Genomic DNA, 15,000 nt, shown 5'->3' on the forward strand with positions numbered 1-15,000 from the left:
AGTTTAACTTCAGAACTTTTCCTTGGCTGCAGACTGCTTAAGTGTAGCAGGTCCTGGAGCTTAAAGAGACAGTGCTCATTTCACACAAGGTCTGCCAGTGGCGGTGTGGGGTTTCATACAGGGCTAGGAATTTCCATTTTGTGCCCCACGACTGTCTGTAAATCTGCTTCTTAGTGTTTGAATGAGCACAGAAACATATAGAAGATTATTAGTAAAGTTACAGCTTTGAGGGTTTTCTTGTCAGCTAACACTGGTCTAGTATATGAACTCTTCAGAACCATCCCTGTTTTTTGCACCTCTTTGTTTATATTAGTTGTGAATTCTACAAAATCTTACATTTCAGCTTTCTTAGAATGTTTCCTACATTTTCCACTTATTACAGTTTCTATTTTGTTTACATTAGCACTTTTACTGTGGATGAAAAGAGAACACTGGATGCTATTTTTAAATTATATTTTGTTAATAAAAAATTCCAAGTTTACTTTGATCTCATTTTTCTAATGTGGTATGAACTGCCTTTTTTTTTTCTTTTGTACTTGCAGATTATTGTTGCCTTAGCTCAATTCTATTATGATGAAATATATATGTGCCAGGTTTAATTTTTGATTAGTAAATACTGTAATACTGAAGAGAATGTGTGAGTTACAGTAAGAAATCCAAGATCATGACAGGAGTTATAAATATGTGCATGTTTCCAAAAATTGAGAAAGTCCTTAAAAATATTTGGTACTGTTAAACCTTTTGAAGAGTAGCGATATTAACAAACAACACAGCTCATGGCAGAGGGGGCATTCTTGCCATAAAGCACCATTCACCCATCATTAGCATAATGGCTGCGCAGCCTATTTCTTAGCCTTGTGTTGGTGCTGGATTAATTTCTGAGTGTAACAACATGCAAAGAAAAGTGTGCATTTCTAATTGCATGCACTATGTTGAAATCCCATGGTGCTGCATTCAAAGTAAAAATTAGAGAGATAAAGGTTTTTGTTTAATTATTTGGAGACTGTCTGGTTGCTTTTATATTAGAGAAATATGACAAACACTGGACATGCAGAAGGAGATGGAAGAAAATATTACAAAATTTAGAATATAAAGAAAATGCTTTCTTAATTAGAACTGGACTTGGTTTTTCCCCATCTTACACATTCCATCTACGTGGTTACTGTTGAGACTGGTCACCAAGGCTGCTTGAAATACCTGCCCTCAGGAGGGCTCAAAGGGACAGAGAAAGGTCACATAATTAGACCTGATTTTAATTCATAGAGACCTGTTTGTCACTGTCTCTTTATGTTTCTGCTAGTTACACATTATTAACTGGGGTGAATGTTAGGACCTAAATTAGATACTTAAGTATGTAATATGCAGAGGCTGAACTGAAGTTAGAATGCTGAGGATAGTTATACAATTATGTTTCCCTCACCAGATGTAACTTTGCAGTAATTAAATATAATGAAATTTAAGTATTGTACTCAGTGTTTGGTAGCTATTTCCAAATCCTATTGGTAATACCACTGAAATCCTGGTAATGCCAGTTATCTGTGAAAATTAACAAACAGAAATAAGGTGCTATACTACCTTATTTAAAAAAAAAAGGCTTTATTAAACAATTGAACTACCATCAAGTCCTTTCTATTTTCATTCCTGTAAGGGATGTTTTGTTATAATTATGTCATCACTGGATTTTTTTTTTCCTTTCCTCCAAGTGATTTAATCTTTCTCTTTGTATTTAGACTTCAGCTTTCCCTCTTTATTTCACTGCTTTCCTTGGAACATACGATTAATGTTGAGTTGTTCAGTTGTAGAATTCTATGGAAGTTGCTGAGAAGAGGATGGTTACTTGGAAACAGTCCTCCCCTCCCCATCCTAGGAATATCTAGAAAAATTGGTTCTGTTATAATTTGTCCACATGTGGATTTGAGTAGCTCTCTGCAGTCAGTTAACCAAGGGAATCTGCATGGAAGTATGCCATAGCACACAGAATTACTACTATGAGGCTGTAACTTCAGTCTGCTCTTTTACTAGCATCAGACTACCACCAGCAGAACTGAACCCCAGTCTTGGATTTCATTCCTATGTAGCAGGAGTTTATTAAGACAACAGAAAGCAGCAAGCAGCTTAATAGCATCAAGCAGATAGTGTAATTGTGTTGTACAGATGGCTTGCATGTAACATCTAAATAAATAGTGGGTTCAGAATGGTAGTGATAAACCAACCAAGATGGTTTTTCCAGTTGTGAAATGTTTGTGTAAAGAATGACCTTTTTTGTTTTTGTTCAAGTCTGACAGTTGAAGATGCTTTTAAAACATTCTAGTCACTTAGAGTGGAGCTATACAACTCTGGTTTGGTAACTTTAAAAGGCAGATCATATCCATCACTGAAATAGCAAGTCTCAGGGTTATGAGAGAAGACTAGGGATAGGAGATGAGAGCTGTTCAGTCCAGTTTACATTTGTCACTAGTGACTAGCTTTTAAAAAATGTATTAGCTGTGCATGGTGGTAAGTAAGTTCCAGCTGCAGGGGATTACTGCTCTGAGTGGGTCGGGGATCTTGGAATGCATTCAGTTCCATCAGGGGATTTGTGTCCCTCGTCATTAGCCTTAACATTACTAAAGCACTAAAGATTAAGAACAGACCAGTGTCACCTGCTCCGAAATTCAGAAAACTCTCCAGAACTATTGTAAACAAAACAAAATAAAAAGTGGTTTAAAAGCAAAACAAAACAAAACAACAAACCACCTAAAGAGTTCTCACTCTTTAAGGAAGGGAGTATATGGCATGACATAGTGGAGAAGGAACAATCTCCTGTATAAATATAATGCTGAGTGAAAGATTATGCATGTGACATATAGGAAATGAAGAAAAATACCTAGATTTTCACACACACACGCACACAAAAAAAGTTATCTGTTGATGAATTATTCTCCCTATTTATTTAATGTGTCATAGTGCTAATTTACACCACAAACACCTCCACAAATACCTTCCTGTTAATGAACATTTTTGTGGGGAGTTTCAAAATCAAGATGTGCTGCAATTTTAAGGAAGTATTTCCAAGGCCTTTACTCTCACAGGTTAGGAGTGAAGAGTTTTACTGTGTTTTTTCAGGGTACTTTTTTTTTTTTCCTCCAGAATAAGGCAAGTGAGCTGCACAGGGCTTTACTTTTTTCAGGGATTTTGAAATTCAGCTTACATGCCAGCAAGCAGTTTAGTGGCAGGAAGTCTTTCCTAGTAGTGCAGTCATGAACTGGTAAACTAGAAGCATCTGTAAAAATTTAGAGGGAGTATCAGCTTTCTCAAAGCTCCAGCCCAAGACTAATGAGGTGCAAATGATAGCGCTGCATAACCCTTCTCCACCCCAATTGTGGAATGAGATATTGCGACAGAAAGAAGTAAAGAAATAAGACAAAGATTTCAAAACTTACACTGCCCTTGAAAAAAGACTCAGTTTTCAGGAGATTTTCAAATGGCTGAGGTGGGCCAACCTGCATATTTTGCTAGCAAGAATTTCATACCTTCTTCCTCAACCGCAGACATATTTCCATGGCACTGAATACTGACAGATGGAGATTGTGAGCAGTAATTGATTTTTTTCTGCATGTATGTGAAATTTTACCTCTTGATGTGATTGTTCTTATTAACAGTTGCTCTACTAAGAAACTAACTTCTGCTAATTTGCATCTTTGATAGATCCTTTACTCTGCTTGCTCTGCAGAAAGAGAGGAAGGGGGTACAAATGCCATTTGTTTGAAGGATCACATCTGGGGTGTGATCTGCTGTATCTTGACACCAGATGGCAGGTTTAGGCTGACAACTAAAACCCGGTTTAGCCTCGTCAAATGGCATCTTAATCTTTTACTTTCTCTGACCATACACAAGAGGAACTACTACACAATCATAGCAATTATTTGGACTCCGACTAAGAAGTCTTCCTATGAGTTTATTAAATTTCTTGCTTCTCATCTCTTCAGTGTTTATAGGAAAGATTGCTTCTCCTTGGCAACACCTAAAACATTACTGCATGGCTCATACATTGTTCCAAGTATGTGTTGTGGGGGCAGAGGTGTGGTGCCTTTAAGTGGCTGATTCTTGTCATAACAGGTATGGCATTAGCCCTGCTGAGTAGTGACTAGAAGTGACAGCCTTGCGTTTGAGGTGCCTGCAGGGCACTCAGTCATCACTCCTACACAGCAATATGCCTTTGAAAGCACTGAATACAGTTGCTTGCCAGTGTGGAGTGTGCTCAGTAAAGCCTGAGGAGACAGAAGTTTGATTCTTGTGTTCTTTTGTTCACCAGATTTCCAGAAGAAAGTCCTAGAAAATCAAGGGAAGGTTGGGGCTGTACGCTGCTCACTGTTCTGCTTCCTTCCACATGAGTGTGTGCACATAAGTAGGCTTCACCTCCGCCCCCCTGCCCCGCCCCTTCAGTTGGGCACTTAAGCGCGTATCTTTCAACTTCGGGCCACCCAGGACCTAAAATCTTCATCCAGCTTCTCACCTCTCTTGTCTCCCTAGCTTCTGCATGTTCCCAAGTTTACTTCCACCTACTGTGTACAGCAGTATTCTTTAGTAGTCCTTTTAGTTGTGCTTTGTATTTCTTTGTCAAAAAATGCCATAATGCATATAAAACTGAAAACAGAAATATGAATATTAAGATGTTACAGAATTGAAATGTTCTTGCTCATAAAGTTTCTTACTGAATACTATGGGGCTTCTAAGATGTTTTACCTGTTAGTTCAGTAAAAGCATAACAGCAGAGATCAGAATGAAAATACAGTGGAATACCATGTTTTATCAGGAAGTTACATGTCACAGTATTACATTTTTTATCAAGCATGAGATTTTTATTACATATTTTTTAAACTCTATTTTTGTAATGTGTCTCAGTTACATCAATCAGCCTCTAAACTAGCCTTGGGCACTTTTCTTGTAAAGTTCTTAATGGATTGCTTTTTTAAGGATTTGAATTAAGTAATTTTAGAAGGTCATTGCTGCATATATTGGTTATGCATATGCTGCTGTGAGTTTATCAGGGTTTGATATTATATTTATATTATATTCACATTTATTTCTTGTTAATGATTTACTTCCAATATCACAATGCTAAAGAAAGGATGGGAGAAAGATAATGCCTGTTCTCTAATACTAAGAGAAAATCTTCACATTTTACCTTTTACAAATGGCTTTAAAAATACTATTTAAGCTGTAAATTGCAGGTTTGGAGGAGCAGGCTGGACTGATTGTGGGAAATTAGCATTTGTGAAAAACATGTGTCTCTCTCACTGTGAGTTCCAAGTGGAGTGCCTCAGTGCAGACTGCTAAGCTGACTTTGGAAATGTTAAACACACTTTTTTGGTAGAAGAAAAATGTTTAATGTTTACTTTAGTGTTGGAAGAAGTGGACGTGTTCTTCACTAGTAAGCATAATTCTTTTATGTTTCCTACATTTTTTTTTCCTTCTTGAAATGCTATTTGAAGGGGAGAGATCTCTGTCATTTATGTTTATATATACCAATAGGAGTCTTCACTGCTATCAGTCCCCTGTGCATTGATTTTGATATGATGGGCCTAGTCTGCAGAATTGTCATGTCTTAAATTGGCTCAGTGTGCTGTACTTCAGATGAAATAACTACTGGAAAACTCAGATTTAAATCTGGGTTCTAGCTCTGTAGTTCTGCAGATTTGGTTTTTCCTGTGGGTTTCATTTAGGCTTTTTTCAGAGCAATGAGGAAATACATGAATTGCTTTTTTCAGAGTACTAACATGTATACTTTAGAAAGAAAAATAAAGAGAAAATTCTTACCTGAGGAAAAATTCCTCTGTAATTTATGAGAAAATCTGAACAGAGTACCTCTACACATACCAGGATATATCCTGTCCAGTGATGCTCTTGAGGATTAAGGGTAGTTCAAGACTGGGCATCAAGTTTGTCTGAGTTTAAAGGCTTATATGAACAGACACTGGTGGAAACAGGCCAGGGCTTATCATGCTGGATACTGCAAGATGCTAGGGAGTCACAATGGTACTGAAAAACTTTTTGTTCTAGCAAAATTTGAATAATTTTTGTGATGTCTTGAAATTAACTACATCCCACCTACATGTTGACTCAACACACTAAAACCATGAAACAATAGAATGAAAAACTTGAGGATTTTAAGAACCGTATCTAATTTTGAGAAAATAAATTTCCCTTTTACGGTAGAATTCATTTGTCTTTCAATAAATACTGACCAAAATAATCTTTAATTCATTTTGACAAATGACATCCAGTTACAATAGTATCCTTTTAATATAAATGTTCTAGACACATTTATGTTCTCTCTGCTTATTTTTTTCTACTTCAGTAACTTTGTATGCTTCCGTGGCTTCATTTTTGACTCCTTACTTGAATACAGACAAATAGGGAGACTTGTGGTTTAATCTGGAAATAAGGCCAATGCTGTTGTGTGAATTGTACAGTGAGTAAGGAGAAGGTGCTAGTCTGTATTTCAGAAAGTTGCATATAGTTTCTCTGAAGTCTAATCATACCTCTGTTATATGTTTACACTCTGATGAGCTAAGAGTGCCCTCACCGCCTCTGCCTTTATATTTTAATGCAAATTCAATAATGTAAAACATAAAAACCGTGTTTTTAGATAACGTAGAAAAGAGTTAATCAAAATCAACAACTGCTAAAAGCCATCCTTCACTGTAGAGCCTAACTATTGTTCAGGTACACAGTACAAATGTGTTCTGCCTAAGTTAGCCAGAACAATGTCTCCAGCTAGTGATTAGGCTCAACTCCAACTTTCACCTCAGGCAAAATTTCTGCAGTTATACTACTGTTTGTCAAGTAATTAAAGGCAAAAGAAGCATTAACCTGAAGTTTTTGGGGAGATTTTTTGGGTTTTTTTTTGTTTTGTTTGTTTGTTTGTTTGCTTTTGGTTTTTTAATTACATGTAAATGAATAAATATTCCAATTGAACAAGAAAAAAAAATGTCAAAGGCTTATGTAGGAGGCTTTAAGGTCTGAGATTTCCATATAAATTCATGGATACTAAGCCATGTCTGTCCCTCAGACACATCCATGTAGCTCTGTTGAAGTTATGATTAACTCCTGTTGTGTACAAGTGCTACTAAGAGAAATGGAATCATGGGAGCACTGAACAGATGGAGAAGGAACAGGAACCAGAGCATGTCACGCATCAACAGGTGTATGGAAGACTGACTGGGAGCTTGTAATCCTAAGTGGCTGAGAAGCAATCCTCTTTTGTCCTGTTTTCATCTGTGGGAGAAGGACTAGTTTCACAGCGTCTACCTGGTTGAGATTTTTTTTTTCTCTTGTAGCTAGAGGAAGTGCAGCAGAGCTACAACGAACTGTTAGTGTATCTTGAACTCTTTCAATATGTGCTTCAATATGAAATCAAATTATTATTACATTTTCAGTCTCACTTATCTAGCTTAGGATTTAGATAATTGAAAGGATATTGCATATTACATTATCATTTCTGAGGAAGCTATGGTTTACAGATATAATTTCCAAATGTTGTTGAATGATTAGTGATTCACAGGACGACAGATAGGGAACCCAATGAATATCTGAATACGAGCAATGGCTGTCAGTTGCCTGTGTATGTGATGCACATTGGGCTTTGTAGGGAACTCAAGCATAATAATGGGGTTAGTTGACCAATGTGGAAACAAGTTGTTCGTATGCCACCTCTATTCCCCTTGAGCCCTTTAACACCTTAGTATATAATATGCATACATTACCTACATTATTACCATTTTAAACAAAAATTTCTAAGGTACAGATTTACTAATCCTTTACTTTTTACTGCCTATTAGCTCAGCAATGGCATAGATGAAATGACAGCTTTCAGCCAGTTTGTTTTCTGTGGTTTATATTGTGCCTGCTTCTCATTCTTTGACTTTGTTTATAATACAATAATCTTCCTACCAGACTCTCAGCTAAGTATTGGAAAGTATAGGACTGCTCAGCCGCTCACAGAAATTACCTAGATGTACTGATAGAAATTAGATAGATTAGATTAACACATGTATGTTAATGAACATTTCTCCGTAGGCTGTGGACCCTTTGTTAATATACAAATATCCCCATCATGGATTTAAGAGGCCTGCTTCTCTTTATTGTACTAATAAGATATTTATGGGTAGGGAGCTATGCATCACAGTACACAGTTATCTGATCTTTTGCCTCTGGAGAGACAACTTTGAAAACTCTGAAGTCAAAATGAAAATAGGCTTCCAGTTGTTACCCAAGCCCTGCTTTTTGCCATTCTGTGAAAGGAGTTCAATCCAATTCTGGCAGTCCTTATTAATGAAAAGTCTAAGAATGAAACCAAGACTGATGAACCTGTGGAGACAGTAATATAGCTGACTGTCAGGTACTTTTGATAAAATATTTTTTTTGGGTTTATAGTCCTTTCAGCAGCACAGGACAAAAGTTGAGTAGTAGTATTCATAGGGACTCTGAGGGATAATTGTTCTTTCTGTATAAATAAGCTCTCATACATATTTGTAGTTTTCTGTCTGGTATTTATATATATATATATATATATATATATATATATACACGTACATTCAGATTGGGGTTAATATCCTGCTGCATTGGGCTGTACAATGTTCTTTGATTCTGAAGTACCTGTACTGCATGCATGCGTGATGTGACTGACTGCATCTGTATAGGCCAGTACATCTCACACCTTTCTTTTTTCAAATTCCCTGTGGCTGATCTCTTATAACTATGTGGTTGTGCTCTTATAACTAAATCAGCTTTGTTTGGGTTTTTTAGGTCTTACCTTACTTTTTCTTCTTCAGAATTTCTGTTTATTTTCTCTGTGGTGTCCCATCCCCAGGACTGTCCTTCTTGTGATAATGATTTCTCTTCAGTGAAAGAATTCATCCATCACTGATTGCCCTGTCCTTTGCTGCTCACTTGCAGAAAAATAGAGGTACACAGTGTGAAAGGATTATGAGAACTCACCTTAACCAATAACTTCTGAGAAAACTAACCAGTTGTCCATTTCATCTGGACAGTCTGGAGGAATTGCAGAGATCTTTGGCCTCAGATCTGGACAAGACAAGAAGTAATCTCAACAAAAATCAATTTGTATCATACAGACTATTCAGTGCCTGGTCCTGAAGATCTAGCATCCAAAATAATTTCTGAAGATGAAATTTTTGCTCTTAGTCAAGTATTCCTGACATACCTCACATTCTTCTAAAATCTGCCATTCAGCTGTCAAAAAATTGGTTTCTTGTTCAGATCCAAGCTCATTTTGTCAGCTCTCCTTTGTTTCTCAAACAGTTTATATACACAGTACAATATCCTCAAAGAGGCAATGTAGCCATTAGCAGTGCTCATCAGAATGACTTTCCATGAAATTACACAACTGAGTCTCCAAACTGACTTTTGCAAACAATGCTGGAAAAATATGTTTAGTGCCTCGTCCTATTTTCTCTTTTCTTTCCTGTCATCTCTTTGTGACTGGGCTGTCAGATATTCTTCATACCTTCTTAATGAGTGTATAGGAGTTCAGTACAGTACCTCATACTTTTCTCTGTCTTCCTCCAAATACCTCTCTCAATCACTCTCAGAGACTCATCAAAAAGGATGCTGAAGTGAGTTGTTAGGAGAATGATATGACCAACTAAAACTGTTTTATGTTGGAGGAAAATTGTTTCACAGCAGCTGTTTCTGAGAAACAGAAAAAAGTAGAAGATCCATCAGTCCTGGACCTAAGAGGAGTGAAGTCCAGAATTAGGGTTTGGGCCGATGACACTGTTGTTTCTCCAGCAACGTTTTTATTTTAATCTGCAAGGTTCTTTCTGCTATGCCTGCTCTGTTTGGTAGACCTCTGCTACTCCTGTAACCACTTCCTACTTGGACTTTGTCATGAAGGTTCTGAGGACATTAAAAAAAAGTAGATTCTCTTCAGGCCACGTCTGTAGGACTGGCTCATAAAACAGATGGTGCAACTTACTGAAAACTGCACTAGAATTTTCTCTTGCCAAAAGTTGTACTGTTGATTTTATTAGCTCTGACAATGCTAACAAGGTGACTCAGATTACTGCTATTCTCTTGAAATGGAATGTGGCCATATTTGGCTGTAGGACATCCTGCACTTACACGCAATCTAATACAACACTGCACGTTCATTTAATGCAGATGTCATTTGAACCCTGTATAATTCTGAGTGCCCCATTTGATGGACATGTTGGTGGCTATCATGAAGCATGATGATTCCCTCTATAAATAGAAAGTGAAAAATAGACAGAAGATTACTTTTCCTTCATCATTGCTTTCCACATTGGAAAAGTTTGATCTCTATTATGTTTGCTTTTTCACTGGATGTGACAGAACCGGTGGCTTAATTTATATTTCAGGTCAGAGCAAGGAGATGCTGAGACTGCAGTTTACACAGTAAGATCATAATGAACAGATAACAGAAAACCTGACCACCAGCAGTGAGATCCACTCCTTTTTGTGGGGAAATGTGGTCTATGAGACAGGTTTGTCCCAAGAACACTTAAGTCACTCTTATCTGTTTGGAGACTGTAACTATTTGCGAAATGTATTTACCTATTTTAAAATGAGGCAGCAGATCATAAATGGAAAGAGAAGGATGATGGCCTATGTGCTGCTTTCCAGGACATAAGATAGCCTGAGGGCTGCTTCTTCCCTTCAGATGTCACCAAGAAGTGCCACTACTTCTGCTCCAGTATTCTTATGTTCCTGATCTTGTGGGGAAAGAGATTTAAGTACAGCTTTCCTGACTCATCTTTTACTAACAATCCTCCCCAAGGTGAGGCAAGAAACAACATGATTGATCCTTCTGGCTCCAGCTTGGCTGAGGCAGTTCTGACTTCAGCCCCCTGCCTTTGTTCCTACACTGTTTTACAGTGAACTTTGACAGATTTTACACCCAAACCTTCCACATCCTTCCACATCATACTACGAACACCATGTGGCTTCCAAGCTTTATGTGCCACTTGCTCATCCTCAAACAGTGATATTTTCAGCAAACAAAACAGAACAAAACAAAACAGCAGTAGCAGAAGTAGGCACATGAATAATGTTTTTTGAGTGAATTGCTGGGAAGGTGGTACCTCTCTCTATGTCCTAGTTACCCATATTATTTGGACTGTTTTTTGTTCATATAAAATTTTGACCTAAAATCATGCTTAGTGCCTCTACAGTGATTTCCATTGTGCATCCATATGTGCTAGGCATTTATTTTTTCTTTTTTTTTTTTTTTTATACCACCATTACTTGACTGAGTAGGATCTGACTTTTAGTGACATGCACTGTTTCCCAGTGGGTCTGGCATGTTTCTGGATACTTTTTAATAATGACTACTCTTCTGGTAGTTTATAATATGACTAAAGTGATGGGAGATCAAGGCTCTAATATTTGTCCACCTCCTCCCTCCCCCTTCTACTCTTTGACTTCAGACACGTCTGTGTTAATTGTTTTCAGCCTTGGGTCAACCACTCTTGTTTGTCTTTTTGTGTTGATTAAATCCCATCCTGAGATTTAAAGGAGTTCTATCTTTAGCTCTACTGACTAACCATTGCAGAAGCATTATAATATCATTATTCCTTGGGAATTGCCATTTTTATTCAACTAGATATTTCATGCATGTTTGGTGGTGGATGCTGTGTACAGATAGGTCTTTTAAAGAGGAAGATTAATTAGTTGTAACTGTTTTCTTTGAGATGTGTGTTTAAGCTGAACAGGTTTATGGGATGATTCTCCTTCCTTGTAATTGGGCTCATGTGAGTGCAGGATGTCATGTGGCCAGCAAGGGTCAACCACGTTTCCTTCTAGGAGAGCAAATGTAACCTGAGATGACTTATAGTAACTTGATCAATAGTAACAGTTGACATCACGACCTTTTTCAAGACCAAATGAATGTTTCTTAGCTTAGAAAAATAGTTCCTCTTCACACACTTCAAGTGCTAGTATGATAAGGCAGTATATGTACTCTGTTATGCTGTCATTTCTGAATTTGTCATTCTCAGAAATCCAGGATTCTTTCTGATATTCTAAGGGAAAAGTGTTAGGAAGACGAGCTCCAACTGCAGAGGCCCTCTCAAAGAATACCCAACTTTAAATTGCTTTCTTCTCTTCTGAGAAGTCTCTTAGTGTAGCTCTTCATACAGCAGTGTGAAAGCAAGAAAAAGTATGGAATTATATGGATTTGTAAAGTTCTTGGTACATTTAGTGCATTTATTTTTTACTTTGCTTTTTCTTACTGCTTAATCCAGCTACCTTTATTGTTTATGATCAAAATTCTAAAAGATTTTTTGAATGTGCAAAGCAGTACAAAAGTTTTAACATTATCATTGAAGTCACTCTACTGAAATCAATGGGAGCTAATTACTGAAGCCATTGCAATCAGGAATCAATAAATAATTTTTCTTGAAGTAGTTGACTCTTTAAATTTTCTTTTGAGGAAATTTTATGTGCCTTTATTTTTTTATGTATCACATATATTACATGAATACGAGATGGAAGGCACATGCAGCTGACATGAGATGCATTTTGGTTTTCTTTGAGTCCTGACTGTATTCTGAATAGCACCATCCTTCTGAACGCCTTAGGACTTCAAGTTAATATGCAGTGAGAAGGCACTAGTATGTCCCTAGGGGTGTGTGTGGTTTACATTGGTAATTCACAGTAGGAATACAAATTATATGATGCTATGTGACCTGCAACTTTCTTCTGGGTGTGGTGCTTGACAGATTGTTATATTTCATGATAGAAATCTTGTAGTATGCCTACAATATTCTTTACAATACAATATTCTTTACAAAGTACTTTGTTTGTCATTTGGCTGAAGTGTGGTCGTCATCCCTGCCTGGGATTTCCTTTATTGTCTTTCCTTGTTGGGGACAGAGAAAGACACATGGAAGACAAATTATTTGAATTCATGATTAAATTCATGTCTTCCTTTTCATGTCTTTAGTTTCTTAGGCATAAGTTGTGAATGTTGATGCTCACATTCAGTGATCAGAAAACCTGAATTACTTACAGTATCAGAGAAAGAAGTTTCATGACTACTTTAAAATCCTTTTTTCCTTAAAAGCTCTTTTTATTAGGAGATTATGATAAATAAAATGTGTGGGTCCTGTCCTCCTCTAGGAGTACTATTAGACGGAGTGCGTGAAAGAAAAAATGAAGAGTAGAAACAAGTGGGACTAGAAAACACAGTGTGCAGTCTTCATTGATGCATGTCACCACACATTCTTGTTCCTATCACACACTGCATGATCAGAAGGGACGACACAAACCAAATCCTTTTTAGTCTCTGGAGGTTACAGTGTCCCAGATGCAGTGCCAAGTGTCATTTTATGAGTACAGGTTGCTGTATTAAGGATATGCACCCATGCGTTATGCAGAAGTGACCTAGTAAGTATGCAAATGTCAAGGAAGGAATGATGATGCATTTATAAATTTTGCTTAGTTTCCTTGAAAAAAAAGAAAAGAAATACATATAAAAGATATCCATGAGGGTGTGAACTCAGCATTGCATAACTTTAATTTCTTTCTTAATGTATAGACACTTAAAGTAGCAAATACTTGGCTTATCTGTGGCATCTTTTTCATCAGCTAAGTCAGCCTTGCAACATGTCTGTGCATAGTTACATACTGTTGAGTTTTACATATGGATAAATAACCAGAATGGAAACAAATAAATGAAATTGAAATTTTTTTAAAAAATAGAATTTAATTTATTTACCTAGTATCCCATAACACATCATTTGTTGTTTGAGGACTAAGTGTACATCTTCATACTCAGTTGTTTTTCCTAACCACTGAACATACATCCTCCCTACCAACTTTTACATGTTAAAGCACAGTTAAGCAAGTATACTAATATAGATTTCTCCTCAAAAAGAATTAGGTACTATAATTATTAATAATCTTTTACATTCTGCACTGCTTCTTACCCATAGGATATCTTGTAATTAGGAAAATACAATTTCAATATGTGCACATGGTATGTCACAAACAGGAGTAATTCCTGGAGTGCAATACAAAAAGCAGATTGACAGTGTAAAGTAGCAGATTGCATGAAATAAGACCCTGAAAAGCAGTCTGGGGAAGTGAGAAGTATCCAATTGTCTAGAAACTGCCATGCAAATTCACTAAGTGCTAAGTTTATACAAACTGTTATTTTGGCTAGAGTGCAAGAGTCAATACCTATGTTTCATGAAAAAATTGTCAGCAAAATGGATGTGTGTTTTATTAAAAGTACTTTTCTACTCGGATCTCAAAGCACCTTTCAAAAGAAAAAGTGCACCAGGAGTTGTGAGTGAAGGCTCAGAACATGTCTGTGTCCCTTTGATGTTGCTATAATAATTCACAAGTTATTTAATACTCAGTGTTGGCAGTTTCTTTCTGTTTCAAGTGCCTTCTATTTTTTCATTTCTATCATATAAAGCAATTTCCTTCAGGTTCAGGGGAAGAAGGGAGAATGTACATTGGGTACAGGATCTCTGCTCCTAGTTACGATGGTCATCTTCACAAACCAGTTGGGAGGAGATAGTACCACACATGGGTTATACCTTACTTAAGAGGATGAATTCTGTAATACCAGTCAACCATGATGAGGACTCTGTGTGTATTAATGTATCTCCATTAACATTTAGTTGCTATGTTAGTCTTTGCTCTTAGTTACTAGCAAATGACCTGACAGGAAACCAGGCGAACCAATAAGATTGACTCAGGTTGGTCCTATTTTTCCTGTTTTAATCAGTGCCTTCATTTGTAAAAGGATACTATTGTTTATTCTACTCACACTAAAAATGAGGTGCAGTCTGAACTTTATCATAAAAGTTTCAGCATAATGTAGGTTTCAAATTAATACTCCTGTTTTTAAACGGTTAAATACCTGAGTGTACTGTCTGCAGACATACTAAGGTGAGTCCTACAGTGCATCTCTCAAATACTTGGAGAGCAGAATGTTTTTGTTCCTAGACACTGCTCTACATC

General features: G+C 36.9%; 1 protein-coding gene across 5 annotated transcripts in view; it reads left to right on the forward strand.

The window, feature by feature from the left end:
• The window catches only part of BNC2 (basonuclin 2), a 334,627-nt gene that overhangs the window by 29,770 nt on the left and 289,857 nt on the right, over positions 1-15,000 (forward strand). Inside the window, exon 1 of one of the 5 annotated variants that reach the window (XM_038125037.1) lies at positions 540-3,597. The exons of 2 other annotated variants lie outside the window; for them this stretch is intronic. Coding sequence is in view for 2 of the 3 variants with exons in the window: in XM_038125034.1 (XP_037980962.1) it covers positions 3,561-3,569 (9 nt within the window). In the remaining variant the exon portion in view is untranslated. Of the gene's footprint in view, positions 1-539; positions 3,598-15,000 lie in introns of those variants that run through there. 2 more of the 5 variants (XM_038125034.1, XM_038125035.1) reach the window with 2 other exon arrangements.

The sequence above is a fragment of the Motacilla alba genome, chromosome Z (genome assembly GCF_015832195.1).
Source record: "Motacilla alba alba isolate MOTALB_02 chromosome Z, Motacilla_alba_V1.0_pri, whole genome shotgun sequence".
NCBI lineage: Eukaryota > Metazoa > Chordata > Aves > Passeriformes > Motacillidae > Motacilla > Motacilla alba.